General features: G+C 33.6%; 2 protein-coding genes and 1 long non-coding RNA gene across 5 annotated transcripts; 2 read left to right on the top strand and 1 right to left on the bottom strand.

Annotated features, from left to right (window-relative positions):
- Positions 1-48: 48 nt before the first annotated feature.
- On the top strand, positions 49-5,623 carry LOC116405937. 2 transcript variants are annotated; one of them, XR_004219018.1, is made up of 2 exons: positions 49-845; positions 5,062-5,623. It is a non-coding gene; the product is annotated as an uncharacterized LOC116405937 (long non-coding RNA). The 2 variants fall into 2 exon arrangements; XR_004219022.1 differs by lacking the exon at positions 5,062-5,623 and adding an exon at positions 1,820-2,368.
- Positions 1,621-5,004, bottom strand: LOC116405927 (endoglucanase 9-like). The gene is made up of 5 exons (XM_031889675.1): positions 3,709-5,004; positions 3,122-3,601; positions 2,897-3,029; positions 2,594-2,772; positions 1,621-2,226 (listed from the first exon to the last, which is right to left on the bottom strand). Exons 1-5 carry the CDS (start codon positions 4,060-4,062, stop codon positions 1,825-1,827), a joined length of 1,548 nt encoding a protein of 515 aa, XP_031745535.1. The 5' UTR covers positions 4,063-5,004; the 3' UTR covers positions 1,621-1,824.
- Positions 5,624-9,020: 3,397 nt separating the features above from the next.
- LOC101204874 (probable LRR receptor-like serine/threonine-protein kinase RFK1) lies at positions 9,021-20,661 on the top strand. 2 transcript variants are annotated; one of them, XM_011659248.2, is made up of 25 exons: positions 9,021-9,449; positions 9,599-9,731; positions 12,011-12,185; positions 12,845-12,916; positions 13,001-13,069; positions 13,143-13,214; positions 13,436-13,507; positions 13,619-13,690; positions 13,778-13,849; positions 13,962-14,033; positions 14,118-14,189; positions 14,313-14,384; positions 15,661-15,729; positions 15,888-15,953; positions 16,740-16,802; positions 16,886-16,933; positions 17,059-17,102; positions 17,358-17,746; positions 17,823-18,021; positions 18,431-18,592; positions 18,839-18,957; positions 19,034-19,244; positions 19,425-19,662; positions 19,768-19,918; positions 20,035-20,661. In XM_011659248.2, exons 2-25 carry the CDS (start codon positions 9,635-9,637, stop codon positions 20,416-20,418), a joined length of 3,060 nt encoding a protein of 1,019 aa, XP_011657550.2. In that variant the 5' UTR covers positions 9,021-9,449; positions 9,599-9,634; the 3' UTR covers positions 20,419-20,661. The 2 variants fall into 2 exon arrangements, with proteins under 2 accessions (XP_011657550.2, XP_031744872.1); XM_031889012.1 differs by having other exon boundaries at positions 9,556-9,731.

Raw genomic sequence — 20,661 nt, 5'->3', positions numbered from 1 at the left:
CAAAAAGTTAAAGAATGTGAGGTTGAAAGGAGAAAGATGATAACAGGATTACATGAATACAATAAACTTATCTAGCTCTAAAGTATTTGTATTAAAATCAAAAGGAAACTTGAAGTTTGTTGGACGAGTATAATGAAAAGCATAATCGTAAGAACTCATCGTGGAGATAGGCAAGGCTCCTCCTAAGTCGACCCAAATGGTTTTCTCTACCCTCACTGTGCAAGAGATGAATAGCAATGCCCTTAAAAAGAGTCTCAATTTTAAAAAGTTTAAGGTGAGAGTGGTATGTGACTGTATCGAGTCTCTTTTTAGTTCAAGTGGACTTTGAAAAAGGTATGGATGTATCTGATGCTAAAATTTTACTATTCAAAAAAGATTTTGGAAAAGCATCTCATTTTATTATAATTAAAGGGAAGAGAAACAAAATTGAATAGCCAAACTCAGAACTTTGTGGAGACATTAGAAGATGCTCTAAAGCACCCACCCAGCTTTGAGTTCTGTAAATTTGTAGCTTTGGGATCTAAATTTCGACAACTTTTCTTCAAATTTCCATGGAAAGAAGAAGTTCCCATCTTTCATCACCGCTCTCCATTTTCCTCATCTCCTTCCTCTTTTTCTTCTTCATTTCATGTAATGCCTTATCCCCAGATCGCAAATTCAACTCCCCCAGTTCTTATCGTACTTTATCGAGCTTACAGAGAAGGAGAGATCAACAGATCTCTAATTGCGGCGAGAAAGTTTCGGCTTTACAGTGTTCCCAGACCCCCAAATGCCGGTGGTGCCGGAGTGATATCATCGACGATACCTGCTTCACCAGAGCTGAGGCTTTGAGATTGCCCCAACAGGTCTTTTCCTGTGATTGAATTTCCTCATTGTATCTCTAATTTTTTCTTCAGATCTATTCATTTCCGGTTGTGGGTCATGTGTTTACTTCATATACTTTGATCTCCATGTACATGGCTGCTGGGTGGTTACTGGTTAGGTCTTTCCTTCTAGCCTTGGTTGGGACATTACAATTTTGAAAGATCAATACAATGTATTTGTTTGAGTTTATTTTAATCGAACTTGCGGATTGGTTGAGTTTTTAATATGTATCACCGATTACCTTACAGAATGTATTTGAACATTTGGATCGCATGCTATTAATCTTTTTCATGATGTTATGTTAGTCTTCAAACAAGTTTTCTTTGCTGGTGATCCAGGAGATTTTGTGTTCGAGCTCCTGCCATGTTATTTCTTTCTTAATTAAAATTGATTTCCACTTGTTAAGTTCTTTTTCATATGTCCACAAGTGAGGGGTGCGTAGGATGATACAATATTAAATTTGTCTTTCTTATAAGCCAACCTTTTAGGTTAATTGGTGATTTAAGATATGTCTTATTTATTGAATTTTAAATGAACTACTAAATCCTGTTGAAGTGAAACAATGCTTTTCTCATGTAGTACTGAATTGTGGAAGTAAAATACACCTTCTCGAGTCTTTAACTCTCATCTTTCACATTTAAAAACAATCTCTAGTTTGAAGAGGCAAATATTTGGTTTGGATGGTTCCTTGGCAAATATCAAAAACTGGGATTGCTATATGTTAGCTTGTGTAGAAAGAAAGAAAGAAAGCAGTGATAAAAAATGCAAATGCAAAGAATTGATAATGGGATTACATAGTTATTTACTTAAGAAAGGCATGGATGTTGGGAAGAAAAAGTTTTTTTTTTCTTTTTTCAGATTCTTGCTTGTAAGAAAGATTTCGGGGTGGGATATCACAAAGTGAAGATTTCTGAATTCACATTTCTGTTCTTGTGAGAAAAAATATATATCTTAGGACTATCAAGGAGCTGTAGAAGCCTTGGGGATTCTATCAAAGATTGACATCTTATCTATGCCTAAATCCTTTCCATTAAAATCTGAGGTGTCGCCTGGATAATCATTTAGAGCAACAAGTGCTGCGACCAAACCTGCATTGCTTGCTATGCTTGGTTCAGTAAACCAAGGTTTTTCCCTATCATCTGAGAAATGGTCAAACATGTCTGGACCAGCCACCATGGCTCCGGAAAGAATATTTGGATTTGAAGCCTTTGATAACAGCCATCTATCTCCTTCAGCACATGAATAGAACTGACCATCCCAAGGAATTGAAGCAGCTCTGTGGTGGACATGGGTGGGGAAATTGTTTCCATAGCCAACTACGTAGCTCATTTTCAACGGATTATCCCCGAGTATGTAGTTGAGCTGAAAATTTTGAATACTATTAAATTCTTATATCTTACTTAAGGATTGTTAGACTTCGGTTGAAAATCTTTATGTCAATGTTTCTAACAATTGCTTGGTTTCGTTTTCCAATTAACAAATGTGAAAACTTCTTTTGAAAACATAAAGATAATATTTCTCAAAATACAGTTCAATATTAGTTTTATTTATTTTAGAATCTAGAGCATTATGTTTTTCCTTTACTAAAGAAAAAGGTATTTAAAAACGTTGTCTTATTGCTCCCTGGATCATTTAACCAGAGGTGATTTTTGGGGAATGTTATAATGCTCTACGTTTTTCTGTTTTTTGAAATGGAAGACAAAGAAATGATTCTTAATACAGCACTTGCCTGAGAGTTGGAGAAGCTCCGCAACTTTTCCAAAGAAAAGCCAGGATTGGCAAAAATGCAACTCATGTAAGATGCTCCCAAAAGATCAAGGTAATCACTGTACAATTTACTGAGAAATGATGCTGTTGCAGCAAATTGGAGTGGTGCTCCATCATCAGGCCTTAGGAGGATCAATCCACCTACATTAACAATTGGAAGATTACCCAATTACTGGAAACAAACTTAGACATATTCTTGTTGTTGACAAAATAATCGGTGGGGATAGTAAGTTTTTGATGCATGGGATCTGAACGGATGGTTTACCAGGTGTCCTGTCGTAGTGTTGATCAATGAGATAAGAACACATGAGGATTTCTGTCATATTTGATGATACTCCTAAGGCATATTCATATGGATAGCCAGTATCATGAAAGTAGAGAAGGCGTGTCAATAATACCTATGGAAAATGTGGTAATGTAAGCCATTTGTCAAATCTGTCTTCGATCTTTTACATTTTATCAGAAATTCAAATAAGACATTTGGAGTTACCGCGGTTGCACTGAACTTATTGTTCCAATTGAAAATTCCTCTGCCAATACTTGCTTCCTCACTCTGTGCTAACTGAAATCGGACAGCATCAGTGGCATATGAAAGATATGAAGTGTTTCCAGTTGCAAAGAACAGCCAAGTTCCTGCCCATATCAATTCATCCGTGTAACTTGATGAGTTGTAGAACTTTCTTGCTTCTCCTCCACAAGAATCAACTGAGCTGTAAGTTCCTTGCTCAATTGGGTCTAATTTAGTCACTTGCTGAAACAATTTTTCTGCAGCTTTTGCTAATTCTCTTGAATAGTTGGTATCTTCTCTGAATACTAATGATGAAGCTGATAATGCTGCAACGATTTCTCCAGCAAGATCCGAAGCCCGGGCATCACATGTTGAAATGGGTCTGGGGTACATCATGTCTTCTGGTCTTTGCCAGCAGTTGTCATTGGTTTGAGCGTTACTATCATTACTGGAACTGCCAACCTAGGATCACACATTGGAGATGTTGACTGTTACGTAATAAACATGACATGGAGAATTCAATGTTGAGGTAATTGCACTAAAAGTATCTTGATCGGGATATGACTTACCTGAGAATATATTATGGTTTGATCAGAAGTTGCATTTGGGGCTACAAAAATTTTGAGCAAATATTCAGTTCCCCATCTGATGATGTCCTTTACATGATCAAGCTCATTCATGTCTGCATACTTCGGATGATACTCAATCACACTCCAGCTTAAAAGAGTAATGGTATAAGCTGTAGGGAAAGTGAACTTAATGTTGTTTCCAGAATCATAGAAACCACCAATGAGACCATCTGGTTTATTGCTTGAAACCCCATCTTCCAAGCCTGAATCTCCCCGAAACTTGACTGGACTACTTTTCGGGTACCTACCAGCTGAGAAAAGCTTTTTATCAGTCGGGCATGAAAAGTTCATCATAACATTTTTAGTTAAGGAGGATTTCTACATTTTTGAGCATCAAAAAACTTTAGTGCTTGATTTACTGCAACTGTGTAATTGTTTGATGCTTCGTGAAGATTATGTTTGTGAGGCAAAAACTGAAGGAGAAGTGTAAGTGCCATGATTAGCAGTAGCAGCAAAGCTGAAATGTAAGAACACCATTTGAAACGTCTTTGATTTGATATAACGATCTTGAAGTCAAAGGACTTGGAGTATGGTGAAGGAATTGAATTATATTCAATAGAAGATTCAGAAAAGGCATTGAAGTTAAGTCGTGTCGTGCTAAGAAAACGATCTGCTTCATGTTCTGTGTGGACAGATCTCTCTGGTTGCATCATTAGCTTTGATGAGAAACCGTCTGTTTTGAGAACTTTGAAAGAATCAAGGCGTTATGGTTGATAGAGATTCTTGGATCATAGGAGGAGTGGAAGAAGATTCCATTGAAGATAGACTTTGGAAGCTTAAACTGTCACTGATTTCCTTGAAACTGTGTCCAGTCTGATTAGAAGTTTTGAAATACATGGCTGATTCGAGTTTGAAAGGGTAAGAAAACCTCAGAAATCAACTGGATATGAATTTCTGTGAAAGTAATAATGAGTTCCATTGAAAGATACAAAGGATAAAAAGAAGACTGTTTGTTTATAGGTGTGTTTTTTCCTTATATATGATGTTTATATTAGGACATTCTAAATACTTCAGAAAAGTTCCTACGGTTCTTCCAATGTCTTGCTGGTGTCTTGTACTTGTACATTTCTTCTTGTCTGGTGTAGCCCATTGGAGATAAGAGTTCAAGGAGCTTAGCCAGCAAGCTCCATCTGCTTCTTGCTTTGTAGCTATCAATTGCTTCTAAGACATTGATTTTGTAATTCAAACATGTTTATTTAATTTAAATTATTCTTAATTGTTTAAAAAAGTTAATTTGTGTAAGATAAGGTTGATAAGCCAGTAATTAAATTTATGCTTTCATTCGTATTCTAGATATGCCTCTGACTGAACGGATCATCCTAGGCCCAATAGATAGGTAAGAGAAGGTGGTTTGGTTGGCCGAGACCGAGCCTAGAAAAATATCAAAGAAGGCATGCCCCTCGTAACACCCCAACACTGAAAGCCAAGAGGTTATAATCCTAATGCTACAATATATGAAGCCTCAGAGAAAGCCATAAGTCAACATCAACTACACTTTTAATTGCATCATGATAGCTCCAGAGATGGATAAATGAACTCACATCCAAAAATTTCCATTCTTCTACATAGCTTTCCATGCTAACTTAAGCATAAAATTAGGTTGTGTAGCAAGTATTCACCCTGATGTACATGTCTTTCTTGTCTTCCAAGTAGCAGTTTTTTCTAAACTATAAATTCACAGTTATTACCACAACATAGAATCGTATATACCTTTCCTAAATTTTAGCATCAAGGATTTTAGGTATGTGCACTTATTTTATTTTATTGTAAGACTATAATTAACCACTTTTAACAGATGGTATTGGGATTTTATTTTTATTTTTTTAAAAAAATTTAGAACCATATTCTCAAGGAATTTTCAATCTCATCTTAGAGAAGTATTTTTTTTTTTATTATTTGGCAGGGATTTGACTTAATCTCAAATTTGAATTCTTCAATTGCGTGTGCTTTATCCTTTTCAAAAAGAAAATTATTATATAAAAAAATATTTACAAATTATAACAAAATTTCATATTCTATCGATTATCGATAATAAACAACAGCGTTAAAATCATTTAAGAAAAGTAGGTAGTGTGTAGATTAAGAAATTCTGAGATTTCTAAATAATTTTTTTAGTAAGAATTTTCAAGCTTTACATTTAATATAGCATTTGACTTAATGGGAACATGTGGGCTCTTAGCCAACCCATTTTCTTCTCACTTTTTTTTTTGTCTTTCTATCTTTCTTTTATTTTGTGTTTTTCTTCCATTGGCTTCCCATTTTAATAAATCTCAATATTACTAATCAAATTTAAATATATAAATTAATACTAAACTTACAAAATAAATTGGTTGATGAAACTTTGATGATTATTTTGTGTAATGAAAAGAATTTAGAGATGTAGCAAAGAAAGATAAAGATAAAAGGATGTAGAGGTGATTAATCAATAATGGGAGAAACCCAATTTGAAATGGGACAACCTGAATATATGCTTTTATCAAAATGTCAAAACTCAACCTTACCCCAATTTTGGATTAAATACTCTTAATATAACCAAACCAAACGACAACTTTACCCTTTATCGAATATTAGTTTTGGTTCCTATTTTAGCTATATTAATCGGTTCTCTTTCGTTCGTGGTTTAGGCTAAAACCAAAGGAAAACCAATCCAATATCACTTATACATTATAATGGATAAATACCCATACTCACAACTTTACGAAAGGTTAAATTTCGACTGACTAAGAAAGTAAAAATCTATGAATTAAAATTCTAAAAATCCAACAAATTTTAATATACAACTTTTTTATACATCCATGAGCGTCTAGCTCGATCTTACTTATACCTCAACTAATCTTACGTGACAACACATCCAACCCTAGTCAACAAGAAAAAATTTAGATATCTGAATGTAACCGTACCTTAATTTATGATTAATTAGTTGTGACCCAGTAGGGAACTAGGGATTTAAGATGCAATAATATATGTATATTTTGGTTGGATGCAATAATAATATATGCATGGTGAATAGGGTGTGTCCAATTGGTCAAACTAAAAAGAAAAGTCAAATGTTTGTTTTTCAAAAGTGACACACATTTATTATATCCTTCATAGAAATTTTCTTTTCTAATTGTACCTTTTGGGTAGACTTCCACATAATATTTATTTATTTTCACTTTAAATTAGTATTATTTTCCTATCTATTCTCACTGTTAAATTGCAGAGCCAACAAATAAAAAGTGAAATCCATGCCCTCTCTTAAACATTTTACATTGTATATTCCACAACTTCACATACTCCATTCATTACCCCAAAAGACCTCCTTATAAAAAATTATATTCTTTTGTTAATTTGAGGTCAAAGCAATGCATATTGGCTATTGCATACCTACACAGTACACACAAAGCATGGATTTGTAATATGCATGACATGGTCTCTTTGTCAAAGTATGCAACTACCGCCATTTCTATTTTTCAATTGGAAAACAAAATTAAAGTTTGGTTGTCAATTATATTACTTTTCAATTAACTTTTTTTCTTTTAAACTTTCTATAAAAAAAAAAAAAAGAGTTAATTTCAGTATGAATTAACGAAAAAAATCTCTTACAAGTTCAACACTTTTATTTTAAATCACTTATCTCATTATTTAAAAATGAACCAGGCTTTCAATAACAACCATAAATCAGAAATCTATTATTTTTTATTAATACAAAATCACTTATCCCATTAGAAGTATTAAACTTACGGACTATTTTAAATTAAAATATTTATTAGTTATAATAAATTTAATAGTGATTGATACCTTTTTATTGATAGAAGGATATCAATGACTATCCAATGTTACTGATAGAATCTCTAATATATTGTTATAGCTTATTATAAATATTTGGTCAAATTTGCTACTTTTTATAATTATTCTTAAACTTATTTTTAATAAATTAAAAAGATCTTTTTAGTCATATATTTCATAAATGTCTTTATATTTGATTTTTTTCTAAAAATAAGTTTATAAAATTAATTTAAGACAAAAACACCCCTCTTGCATATGGTTTAAAATTAAATGTCAAATGTTTGAAATGTATAAAGAAATGAGTCAATATTCATACCAAATCGTAGAATATATCTAATATATTTCTACGACATATGTATGTCATTATAATGCTATTTTTATATAACGCGGACTTATTTTAGCTTGTCTAGAATAGTTCATAGAATAGTTCATATAGTTTGCTTTAATTTTTTTCATTTCAAGCTATTATCTCATATATATATATACACACCATTGTCTAGTTAATTTTATTGTTATTTTTAAATATCGTAATTAGAATAATAAAATAAGTCTAGTTAATTTTATTATTATTTTTAAATATTGTTAGAACAATGAAATATCACATTAACTACTTTAGTTTCTATTGAGTTATATATTTGACATATATTTCATATATACCAAGGTATATTAAGTTTAGTTATTTGGAAAATATATACCTCATTATTATGCTACAATTGGATCAATTTATTCAAAGAAAGCAAACAAAATACGAAGAATTCAGCTTCTAATGCTATTGCTAGGGCTCGTTTATATATTTTGCCAACGTGAGTGTTCGTTTGGACAAGAGGTGATTTAGGACATTAAATAGTTAAATAATCGATATTCACGAAGACGGTTGTTGTAAATATATTTAAATTTCAAGCCACCGACATATGTTTTAACATTAACCTTTGTATATACAATTTGATGACTCGTTAATTTGTCCCACAAAAAATTTAACCAATGTCTCTTCAAATTAAAATTCTTCATTATAATTAATCATTGAAACGGATATTTTCATAAAGAGAAAAAGAAAATTAATGAAAATTTTTAATTTGATAAACACTATGTTTATACATTTTTATCGAATTAAAACGAGAGAATTTTGAAAGAAAGAGATCGCAATAAAATGGAGAATGAAAAGGGGAGGAGGAAGTCATCTCCACTCACTCCACGCAAAGATATATAGTTCTAATTGATGAGCGAACTTCACAAATTTAACTGCACGATCATTTTCCATCTGCTTTTAATATGAACAATGATTCTTACTAAAAAAAAGAATAATAATAAAAATTCGGGTAAAAGATCACACAGTCAAATTGAGAAAAGAGACGACGAATTAACTAATATCTACAGTTTATATACTGCCACGATGAAGCTTTTTGAGTTAGGCTCTGTCTTAAATAATTATAGAAAAGCTTATCTTTAAGGAATATCAAATCCAAGTGAAGCCAAGTATTTGAATTTTATTACTGGGATTAGCTTGTTTCCAATATTCAATTGTATCACTGTTACTAAAAAGTTTTCATTTTCACATGGACGCTCTTGCATTTCGCCTCCAAACAATTCTACTAGCCTTTTGATTTCTTAAATTCAAACAAATATGTCTTAAATCAGCGAACCATTAGGAATTTTCCTTGAAGCTCTGAATTTTTTTGTCAGCTCCACTTAAATATCTTCATCTGGGTTTTTGGGTTTGGTTCCTTGTAACCCATTTCAGCTGCTTGGATTATGGATGTTTGAAGATATTAGCACTCTGAAATGAAAAGGCAAGGAAACCCATTTCCCCAAAAGTTCTGTGAACCAATTTTTGGGTGAGTTTTGTTCAATCTCATTATTAGGGAGGAGGAAAAGAGTTTCATTCCAGACCCACATCCTTAGAAATTTCAAACCAGGTAAATTTGAACGGGTGGTGTACACTGATTGGACAATTAATCTGTCTGTATCGCTGTTGATTTTTATTTGTTCATTGTTACTGATACTGTTGCTTGTCATTTCTAGTTTTGGGGCTTTGTGCTTACTTTGGGCTTTCAATCTATGGTAGTTTGAGCTTAATATCTCTTGAAGAAACAGTTCGTTGATGATGGTGACCAAGAGCTTCTTTGTTCTCATTTTTCTTGTGGTGGATTGCTTCATGTTCTTCGGATTTGCAAATTCCAAGGTTCCCCAAGAAGAGGGTACAATTCTTTTTCCTTTTCCTTTTTTGCTAGATATGGTTCCTCCTTCACAACCACCACAATAGAACTTTCTTGCTGAGTTTTTTTAGCTGCCATATACAAAATGGTTTGAGCATCTACTATGTTGTCTGTTGGAGTGTTGAGCTTCTGCTGTGTCAGAATCTATTTTATATGATTTTTGACCGCTTATGATATTTAATCCAAGGATTGTTTGAAGATTTGCTGACATCAATTTTGCACACGAGTTTTGGGATTATAAAATTTTTGCTCTCTAATACACACACACACACGCACAACACACACAGACATTATTAATTATTTCTTTCAGTCAGTCCTTTTATAATACACTAACTTTTAGATTGACATCAACATGAGCATGTCAACAGTGTGAAAGATTGCAACATCCATCTAGTCTTTGTTGCCTAAACAGTTCAGAGTGGAGAAAACTAAATTTAAGTAATTAGATTTGTCATTCTAATAGAAAGTCGCCCTGAAGAATTAGATTGCCATAATATTTCTTTACAAGAAAAAGACAGAGAGATTCCCATAATTTTATCTTGTCTGTTGTTTGATGCTTCATTCAACTTCCACAAGTATTTGTATTTCGTAATGTGGAGCTGCCTGTAGGTTTTACTTGAGGGAATGGTGCTTTGGGGATAGCAGTGAGCATAGTGTGTCTGAGCATTGAGGAACAATGTTTGTACATCAGTAGTTTATATTTAGCTTATTGATTTCCAAAAGCATCTTCTCCTTGATTTTGCATTGATGTTAGCTGCTCAGAATTGTTCAGTTGGGAGCGTTAGCTATTGCTTCAAATTCTGAATTGTTGGAGTTTAGTGACAAGCTTGGGTGGTTTCTTAACAAGTGAGCAACCAGCACTTGCTAAGCAGCGGGTGCCCATTGCTAAGATCATTACACCTCTCAAATGGGGGTGGAATTGGTTCATCTAAAGATAGGAGATGGTGCCTGTTAGACTGTGGACATTTTCGTGCTGTTTGAAGAAGCACAAGCGAAGTGTATTGTTCAACATTCACTACCCTTTTTGTGGTGCATTTGGAAAGAAATGAATAGTAGAATTTTTTAAGATAGCTATAATTCTTTTGATTTTTTTTGGACTGTGTTGCAACACACAACTTCTTTGTGGACTACGAATTACACCAAATACTTTTGTAACTATAACATTTCTATGATTTTCAACAATTGGAAGGCCATCATTTGTTAGTTTCTTTTGGGGAGGGCCCTCTTGCCCCTTGCCATTAGGTTGTTCTCTTTTGTTATATGGATATACATGTCTTTTATCAAAAAAAAAAATAAAAAAATCATTCACTACTCACTGCTCTAGGAGGCTTGTTGTTGTTTGAAGGACATTTCCTTGTTTCTTGCAAGTCGAAATATCTAGTTTGACAACAAGAAAGAAGATTGAGGGCTTGGATCTAGTGGGGTTGTTCGTAGATTTAAGTATACGTAATCTAAATATAGATATAGCTTACCATCATGAAACTAGTGTTGATTGAAGGTGTTATTCTTCCTTCTTTGAAAGCGCTGTCCTGTCTCATCATATATGCTCATGGCAAGAAAATAACAGATACAGCTTATGCCCAGCCACCCTCACCATCATCATTGGTAAACCAAACACCAATTTTCCTGAAATGATATTATGTATGTTGGAGAAGTTAAGAGTCCCACATTGGAAAAACCAAGGGGACTCATACTCTATATAACATAGATGCGCTACTCCTCACATGGCCAATTGGTTATGAGATGGAACCCCATACTATCAAATTTAACATGGTATCAGAGTCCAGTAAAGCCCAAACGGGTAATCGGTCCAAGATAGGTGAACCCAAAAGAGACACCATCTTGAGGGGGCATATTGGAGAAGTTGAGAGTCCCACATTGGAAAAATCAAGGGGACTCATGCTCCATATAAGATAGGTGGGCTACTCCTCTAATTGCCAATTGGTTTTGAGATGGAACCCCATACTATCAAATTTAACAATGTATCATATACTTCACAGTTCACTAATAAATTAGCCCAAAAATTCCATGACAATTATTGACACGATTAGATTAAATTATGATTGTTGAACATTTGACATGAGAACTGCAATGCCCTTTTTCTCATAAAAGAAGGGAACAAATTTTCTTTTCTTAGTTGAACCAAGTATAACCAAAATATTATACATTTTGAATGTTGCCTGATATTTATCATTCATGGTTGTTTATCACTCGTATCATAAATAACATATCTCTAACCTATGCCTTTCAATTTTTTATAGTTGATGTACTACAGCAAATTACGAGAACATTAGGTGCAGTTTATTGGAAATTCAATAGTGACTCCTGTGTTGTTGAGATGTTTGGGGTGGCAGAAAAATCTCCCAGGGGATCTGAGACTAACATTGATTGTGATTGCAGCATCGAGAATAGCACATTTTGTCATGTCGTAAGGATGTATAATCATCTTATCTTATTTCTCAATATTGATTACTGGCTTGGTTTGTTGTCTGTCTGGTGTCATATTCTGTTCCGCTTAAACTTCTATAATCAACGACACTATGATAGCTCTACATATCCAAAATGGATTTCCTTACATCTATGTATGTCTCATTGAAAGAAATTGCATTATAATTTAAGTTTAGTTGGATGCTAAGAATCTCCACTTTGTTGATAAGTTGGATCATTTTCTTTCTTTTTGACCTGAATGTAAAAGGTTCTCAGATATAGGAGTTTGATCAGAGGTGGCTGCCATGGTTCAAATAGTATTCTTGAAGATAATGATTGTTGCCAAATGCCAATCATTGAAATTTTAATCATGAAAACAAGGGTCTAGTTGAGTGAATCAATGTTAGAAGGATGAAATTCCACCATGTAAGGGGACACCAGTTGCATTTGTACTAACGTTCACTTGTTTTGCACACTTCGTGAATGAAACAGCCTAAACATTATTGTTATTATTATCATTGGAATAAATTGTGCCTCTCATAAATCATGAAGTTAACCATTAATTCCTTTTGCATTATATTGTTAATCAAATTCTTTTCCTACCAATACTCGACTTGTTCTTAGTTCTCAAATTGTAGTTTAATTTTTTTGTTTTCTTTTGATATCAGAGAATTAAAAAATCACAATCTGCCAGGTGTTCTTCCTCCTGAAATAGTCAAACTTCCTTACCTGAAAGAAGTGTAAGTGCAGTTATATTATATCCTAAAGTTTTATGTAGACATTTTTTCATTAGGAAACTCTTATCACTTTTTGACTTGGTGTAGTGATTTTGCTTACAATTACCTTCATGGTAACATACCTCGAGAATGGGCTTCAACACGGCTGACAACAATGTAAAATCTTGTCTTTTTTGTTGTTGATGTCCTGATTAACTCCTCTAATAAACTTCTAGTGAATATCTTGCAGCTCTCTTCTTGTTAATCGGTTGACAGGGGAAATACCAGACGCATTGTGGAATATTACTACTCTAACATCACTGTAAGTTGTCATAGTATATTCATTCTCTTTTTTCTATTTTCAGGGTATGGTGTTTTGGTTTTTGATTATATGAAAAGTGCAGCTTTACATTACCTTAACAAAATAAAAGCCCATTGTTCAACTCTCTTTCTACTCATTTAATAGCTCTAGAAGATCGAGTTGTAATTTTTTTTTTCGTCATTGTTGTGCATATATATCACTTATATGTTTCACAAAATCAGGAACCTTGAAGGAAACCAATTTACTGGTGCAATACCATCACAACTTGGGAGGTTAAGCAACTTGCAATACTTGTAAGATGTTATCAACTTCCTTTTAACATTCTAATTTTCTTCCTGTAAGTTTGAATTTTTTATTTTGTGGTATGAAGTTGATAATTTATTGATTGAACACTGTATATGCAGGTTGCTATCATCTAATCAATTTAATGGCACAATACCGACAACATTTGCTGGTTTGAAAAACTTAACAGATTTGTAAGTTTTTATTATGCTCACCTTTCTTGAAGTACTTTCATTCATTTTATCCACATTCATTCAAATTACACTCGTTGCATGCTGCAGCCGGATAAATGATAACAACCTAAATGGATCCATACCTGAGTTCATAAAGAATTGGATACTACTCAAGAGATTGTAAGCCATTTCTTTTAGAAAATTTTGAAGTTTCCTTCATTTTTTTGAGAAACAACCCTATGTTAAATTACATTTTCAATTATTAATACCATTTAAAATTGAATTATTGAAGAGAACTGCATGCAAGTGGACTTCAGGGACCAATTCCTTCAAAAATATCCATTCTGAGGAACTTACAAGAATTGTGAGTAGTACTCAAATTTATTTCTTCATATTTTTTAGTCTACCAGATGAATGATAAAACTCATGTTTTTCTTTATTAATACAGAAGGATCAGTGATATTAATGGGCCAAAGCAGGATTTTCCTGAGTTGACAAACATGACGGGCATGGTTAGATTGTATGTTGAATATATATGCTGTCTGCTATCTTTAGACCGGAATCTCTGCATAATCCGTTAGAATATGTTCTGTTTTTATTTTTGTTTTCTTGTTTTTCTAATTTCATCGCTTATCTCTTTTAGGGTTCTGAGAAATTGTAACATTGCTGGAAAGATCCCTTCATACGTGTGGAAGTTACCAGCCATGGAAATGCTGTAAGTATGACGTGTTTGCTCCTAGCATGTTTATGATACTGATACTCAGTTTGTTGATAAATATGTACGGTATGACATAAATATGATAAATTTTTTCGGTGACAAGTTCAGTGAAGGCCATCTTTTTGTTCTACCTTTCTTTTGTACTTTTTAGCCCTTTAGTTTTTTTTTTTTTTTGTTTCTAATAGAAGATAAATTTCCTCAAGAAAACAGTACTAGACACATGGTTTTCCACCTTTCACGATGGTGGTACTCTCCACACAACAAAATATCTCACAACCAAGGTATTTCAAAACACAATATATAGCATCCCACACCGACCCAAAAGATTAAACAAAAGTCACACAATTCAGCTGAAGGTGAATTTGCCATTCTACCCTTCCTAGCATAAGTATGTATCACTGGTGGTCTAACACATTGTTGACATGTTTGCTTTACATTGGAAATTTATTTATAGAGAAGGGATAATAGAATTCTGTCAAGACAGGTTTAAAAAATTTCTACCATTAACTGGAATTATGTTAATACAAAGGTTAAAAATACTTTTGGTCATTGAATTTTCATAGAGGTAGTTACCTTCAATTTTATAACAAATTAAATTTAGTCTAATATATAACAATTTAGTCTTCGCACATAATAAAAATTCACTTATTTTCATTGAAATTTTTACGAGAGGGATCAAGTTCGTTTGAACTTTTTAATTACAAGGACTAAACTGCTACATACTAAAATTTGAGACTAAATTATTAAAAACTTGGAAGTACAAGGACCCAATTCTCATAAACTAAAGATAGGGACTAAATTGATACTTTCACAGTTTCATGGAAGTTTAGAGACTACAAGTGGTTTTTAACCTTATAAACGATTACGTCATACGTCATATATGAATTCTTAGAAGGAAATTCCACTACAAATTCTTTCGCACCTCTCCCCAACCCCTCTCCTACTATTTATAACTAAAAAGCCCTACCGAATCTACATCCAATTACTAAATTCTACAAATACTATATTAATAACCCCATATAACTCTAATTTTGAAATGAGATACCTTTAGTTTTGTCAAATACTGTTTTTCTTTCTTCTCTTGGAACATATATTTTTTCAAATCTGCACCTTGCTAACAGACCAATATTGGATCAAATGATAAAGACATTGTTGAGAAAAAATGACCAACTATTGTAAACTCTTATACATTGATATCTTGCTTTTATTTTTGCTGTTGTTTTTTATGTTTCTTGACGATTCATTTGGATATTTGTTTCATAATGACTGATAGGGACGTCAGCTTTAACCAGTTAACTGGGGAAATTCCAGAGGATATAAGCATGGAGCGCATTAGATTTCTGTAAGTAAGACAATTTTCTGTTTTGATAATTTTCCAGTTTTATTGTAGTAATATGCATGTCACTAACAAAAATTAATTTTGAAATGCTTATAAAACTGCTTTTATTATGTATAGGTCTCCTGATCAATTATTTTATTTTATTTCTTTCTATTTATTAGCTTTTTAACTGGCAATATGCTGAGTGGCAACCTACCAGAGTCAATCTTGATGGATGGTACTAATGTGTAAGCTTCTTACTTATCTTATTTTTAATCCTTAACTTTTCCTCCTTTCGCCTAACACATTTTTAATATATCGAGTTTATTTTCCTTTTGGCTACTGGTTTATTGTTTAGTGTTGTCAACCATTAGATATTTCAAGGCCAAGTAGGCAAAGAAAAGTGTAACCCGATTAGGAAAAACCCTAAACTTAAAATTTATCGAACCTCCAATGTGAAGAGACACTTCAACTGGTGTTGGTTTGCTTATTTTTGTCCATTATAATACTGTCAATATCTTTTCCTATCTAATTCTTTTAGAGGCTTCAACTTTTGTAGTTAAAATAGTTTGTCAGTGGAGAAGCTTTATTTTTCAGAGTGATTATATTTGGTAAGTGTATGTTAGGATTGACATTCAAGTGCAAAAAAAAAAAACGTGTGTAAACATTTAGAAAGTCAATCCAAACTGGCTCTAACTTTATGATGCAAAAATGGAAAAGGTAGTGGATATTTCTAACTTTATGATGCAAAAATGGTAAAGGTAGTGGATATTTCAGCACAAGATCTTCTGTAGTCAATTATCCGTTTTCTTTTATTTTTGTCCCTTGATTGACATGCTCTTGTTTATTTATTTTTTTTGGCTTTCTGGGCGTCTGTTATTGGTAGTTTAACTGATGGCATGAAAGTCTTTGTGAACTTGGATTTGAGAATTTTAGCATTATTGTATCTCATAATTTTCTTCAAAATAACATTGGCCAAAAGATAAACATTGCCTATTTCATTCTAACTGGTATGATAATCCGCTCTGATGCAGCGATCTTTCATACAATAACTTGAAATGGCAAGGCCCTGGGCACCATGCTTGTAGAAAGAATTTGTAAGAAACTTAGTGTCAAATATTCTTTGAGATATTTTCCAGTATGATACAGAAAAAGTTTGATCTTTCCCGTATTGTGACAGGAATATGAATCTGAACTTGTTCCGAAGTTCTTCAAACAGCAACACCTTGTGAGTTACTCTAATTTTATCCTTTTAAACGAAATTCTCTTGCAGACTACATGATCATTGGAGTATAAGAAGAATTCATACCACATATATTTTTTTTCTTGTGCTGATATCTGATGTCATTGCAGACAAGAAAATCTCCCCTGCTTAAAGGATTCCATCTGTTCAAAATGTAAGTGATGACCTTTTTTTAGTTACCAGAAAAAGATAAAAGGGAATGTGATACACTGTTTCCTAGTTTCATTATTAAAAAGCTGAGTGGTAATTCCTTCATATTTATATATAGAGGGAGAATATGTAGAGAATCTTACTAGTGGCTTTAGGTTCTACTGCAGTTACTTTATCAGTTAGAAAACCGTTACAAAAATTTTAAATGAACAGGAAAGGAATATACAATTTAAAATGAACATAAAAGGAATATTGACAGATTCAAAATGTTGGTTCGTCAATTCTGGTGGGAATGACTTAACGATGGAGGTAAACAACAGAAACATTCTCTACAATGGGGATGCAGATATTGAAGGTGGGACAGCAAAATTCTACATTGATCAAGATAGCTACTGGGGATTGAGTAGCACTGGAGATTTTATGGATGATTTTGATCACCAAAATACACGCTACACTTTATCCCTGTCTTCATCAAATTTGTCCGAGCTGTATTCAACAGCACGTCGAAGTCCAATTACGCTCACTTATTTCCATCATTGCTTGGAAAATGGAAACTACTCAGTGACACTTCATTTTGCTGAGTTGCAATTTACAAATGATAAGACATATAAAAGCCTTGGAAGGCGGAAATTTGATATCTACATTCAGGTATTTGTCACGATAATTAAAAATGAGTAAGCAATATTAAAATTTGTAAATTGTCTCAAAATTATGCTTTATACAGGATAGGTTGGTATTGGAGAATTTTGATATCGATGAGAAGGCGGGAGGAGCTCAAAAACCAACCGAAATGCAGTTTGCTTACATTAGTGTATTTAATCATGTCCTGGAGATCCGATTCTATTGGGCTGGAAAAGGGACAACGAGGATTCCTGAAAGAGGAGTTTATGGTCCACTTATATCAGCTATTTCTGTTTATTCTGGTGAGTCCTTTGTGAATCTCGATTCTTGATTGACATTCTTAGGATGTAACCTATTAAAGGAGGATTTTGTTAGGATTCTTCAACCTATGTAGGCCGCATGGCCATTTTGTTTTTAGTGATACATATTGCAAACAAATGTAAGATAAAAAAAGGAATGAATCTCGCAAACATTCCACATTTCTATTCTTTTAGAAGATGAAAAGTCACTCATGTTTGCACTAAAAAATTTAGAGATGCCCTTGAGACATGTCTTGTTCATTCCCCAGCACAAAATGGAACTTTATGTTTCATTTGGGAACTTATATATCAGCTCTGCTTTAAGTTTAGCCCATTCATCACCAGATATTGTAGTTTTTGGTTCGATTCAAACTGATTCCTTGAGAGTGACGGTGTTTGATCCTTTGAACAGATCTTAAATATTGTCCAATCCGTGAAAGTAGTAAAAAGAAAACTGTGGCGCTTGTCGTTGGCATTACCGTTGGATTGTTATGCCTTGCTACAATCATCATAGTGGGACTTCTTTGGTGGAAAGGCAGTCTTAAAGTAATCAGGCGCAGTAAAGGGGGTACAGGTGTGTTCGGACTGCATGTTGTTACATTTTTTTAAACTTTCATCTGCTATGGTTTCTATTTTCAATTCAAAACAGATGAATTATGTGTTTCCTTGATTTCTTTAATCATCATAAACCTAGACCTGATTCTCATTTACTGTAAGATTTTTAGGAAAGGCTAGTATAAATTTAGTGGAAATTTATAGAACATCTCTCATGATAACATCTAACAATATGACCATATTTTATCTGTATTACCATGAACAGATCTTGCAGGAATAGAAGTGCAAACTGGAATTTTTACCTTGAAGCAAATAAAAGCTGCCACCAATCATTTTGATTCTTGTAATAAAATTGGAGAAGGTGGTTTTGGCCCTGTTTATAAGGTATTATTACTAAACTCACCGATAAGTTATCATCTACATTTGTTGAAGGGAAGTACTTATGAAGGTTGATTTGTAGGGTCAATTGGTTGATGGTACTATTGTAGCAATCAAGCAGCTTTCATCGAAATCAAGGCAGGGAAATCGTGAATTTCTGAATGAGATAGGAATGATCTCTTGCTTGCAACACCCAAATCTAGTCAAGCTCCATGGATGCTGTATTGAAGGGGACCAGTTGCTGTTGGTGTATGAATATTTGGAAAACAATAGTCTTGCCCGAGCACTATTTGGTTAGTTTGATTTTATTTACTCACACACGCAATAACACAAGTATACTTAATCATCTGGCCTAGTTAGTCTTTTTGCTAGATATCAATCTTCTCTTTTACATACTACGGGTTCCTTTTACTTTCCTTTGCATTTTAGGCTACGGCATTCCTTTTGTTATTATTTTCTTGTTTTGTTTGTAGGTCCGGATCACAGTCGGCTTAACCTAGATTGGCCAACTAGGCTTAGAATATGTATTGGTATAGCAAAAGGCTTAGCATATCTCCACGAGGAATCGAGCCTCAAAATTGTTCATAGAGACATCAAAGCTACTAATGTGCTACTGGATGGCGAACTGAATCCTAAAATATCTGATTTTGGTTTGGCTAAGCTCAACGATGAGGAGAAGACTCATATCACTACTAGAGTGGCTGGGACCATGTATGTCATAGTTCTCTCGTTTAATCAAATTCCAACATCTTCTATGCTTTGATAATCACACTTTATGTCGGATCAAGCGTTATTAATAATCACTCTCTGTGACAGAGGATATATGGCTCCAGAATACGCACTTTGGGGTTATTTGACCTACAAAGCAGATGTTTACAGTTTTGGAGTTGTGGCCTTGGAGATTATCGGTGGAAGAAGCAACAATGATTATGTACCAAGTGAAACCTGTGTTTGCCTTCTAGACTGGGTAATTCACTGCTTTACATGTCTGACCTCTAAATTGTCAATATATTTCTAAGCCTTTCAAAACTGCATCTGTTTTGGGTCTGAACAAATGAAACAAAAAATAAACTCACATTGCAGGCCTGTCACTTGCAACAATTTGGGAACGTCATGGAGCTGGTAGATGAGAAGTTGAAGTCAGAAATTGACATGAAAGAAGCAGAAAACATGGTGAAAATAGCCCTTCTTTGCACCAATGCTTCACCATCAGTAAGGCCTGCAATGTCGGAAGTGGTGAACATGCTCGAAGGACGGATGAAAATTCCAGACCTGATCCCAGAACCGAGCAGTTACAATGAAGATCTGAGGTTCAAGGCAATGAGAGATATGCGTAGACAGCAACAGAGCCAAAGCCTTAGTGGAAGCCAAACCCAAAACTCCACAATGCAAACATGTGAGTCCTCCTCTACATCTGGAAATGAGTTCTATAATGTTAACCCAACGTCAAGATCATCAACAACTTGAATGACATTGTTCATAATCTTCCAATCAATTAGTAAGCACATACCTTTGTATGCGCTTGTGACTTTCTGAGTAAGAACATTGTTATGGCAGTGCCCAAGAGATATTCAATGAGTTGTGGGAAAAGGAAAATTCTAAATTCTTTCTCATCCTTGATTTTGTACAGTTATTATGATATGTTTAATCTATCAAAGCTGATTCTTTAGAAAATATAAACTCGTAGGTGGCAGTTCTTTTCTTCTTTTA

This window comes from Cucumis sativus, chromosome 1 (assembly GCF_000004075.3).
Source record: "Cucumis sativus cultivar 9930 chromosome 1, Cucumber_9930_V3, whole genome shotgun sequence".
NCBI classification, from domain to species: domain Eukaryota; kingdom Viridiplantae; phylum Streptophyta; class Magnoliopsida; order Cucurbitales; family Cucurbitaceae; genus Cucumis; species Cucumis sativus.
This window is presented reverse-complemented; position numbering and strand designations above follow the sequence as displayed.

Excerpts from the sequence above, each read along its gene's own strand:
- LOC116405927 (XM_031889675.1), bottom strand. The coding sequence starts at position 4,062 with ATGATGAACTTTTCATGCCCGACTGATAAAAAGCTTTTCTCAGCTGGT. Across the intron at positions 3,030-3,121 it reads ATAAGTTCAGTGCAACCGCG|GTATTATTGACACGCCTTCT; the intron begins GTAACTCCAAAT and ends CATTTTCCATAG. Across the intron at positions 2,227-2,593 it reads GGAGCTTCTCCAACTCTCAG|CTCAACTACATACTCGGGGA; the intron begins GCAAGTGCTGTA and ends CAAAATTTTCAG.
- LOC101204874 (XM_011659248.2), top strand. The coding sequence starts at position 9,635 with ATGATGGTGACCAAGAGCTTCTTTGTTCTCATTTTTCTTGTGGTGGAT. Across the intron at positions 12,917-13,000 it reads CTTCCTTACCTGAAAGAAGT|TGATTTTGCTTACAATTACC; the intron begins GTAAGTGCAGTT and ends GACTTGGTGTAG. Across the intron at positions 15,954-16,739 it reads TTGATGGATGGTACTAATGT|CGATCTTTCATACAATAACT; the intron begins GTAAGCTTCTTA and ends GCTCTGATGCAG.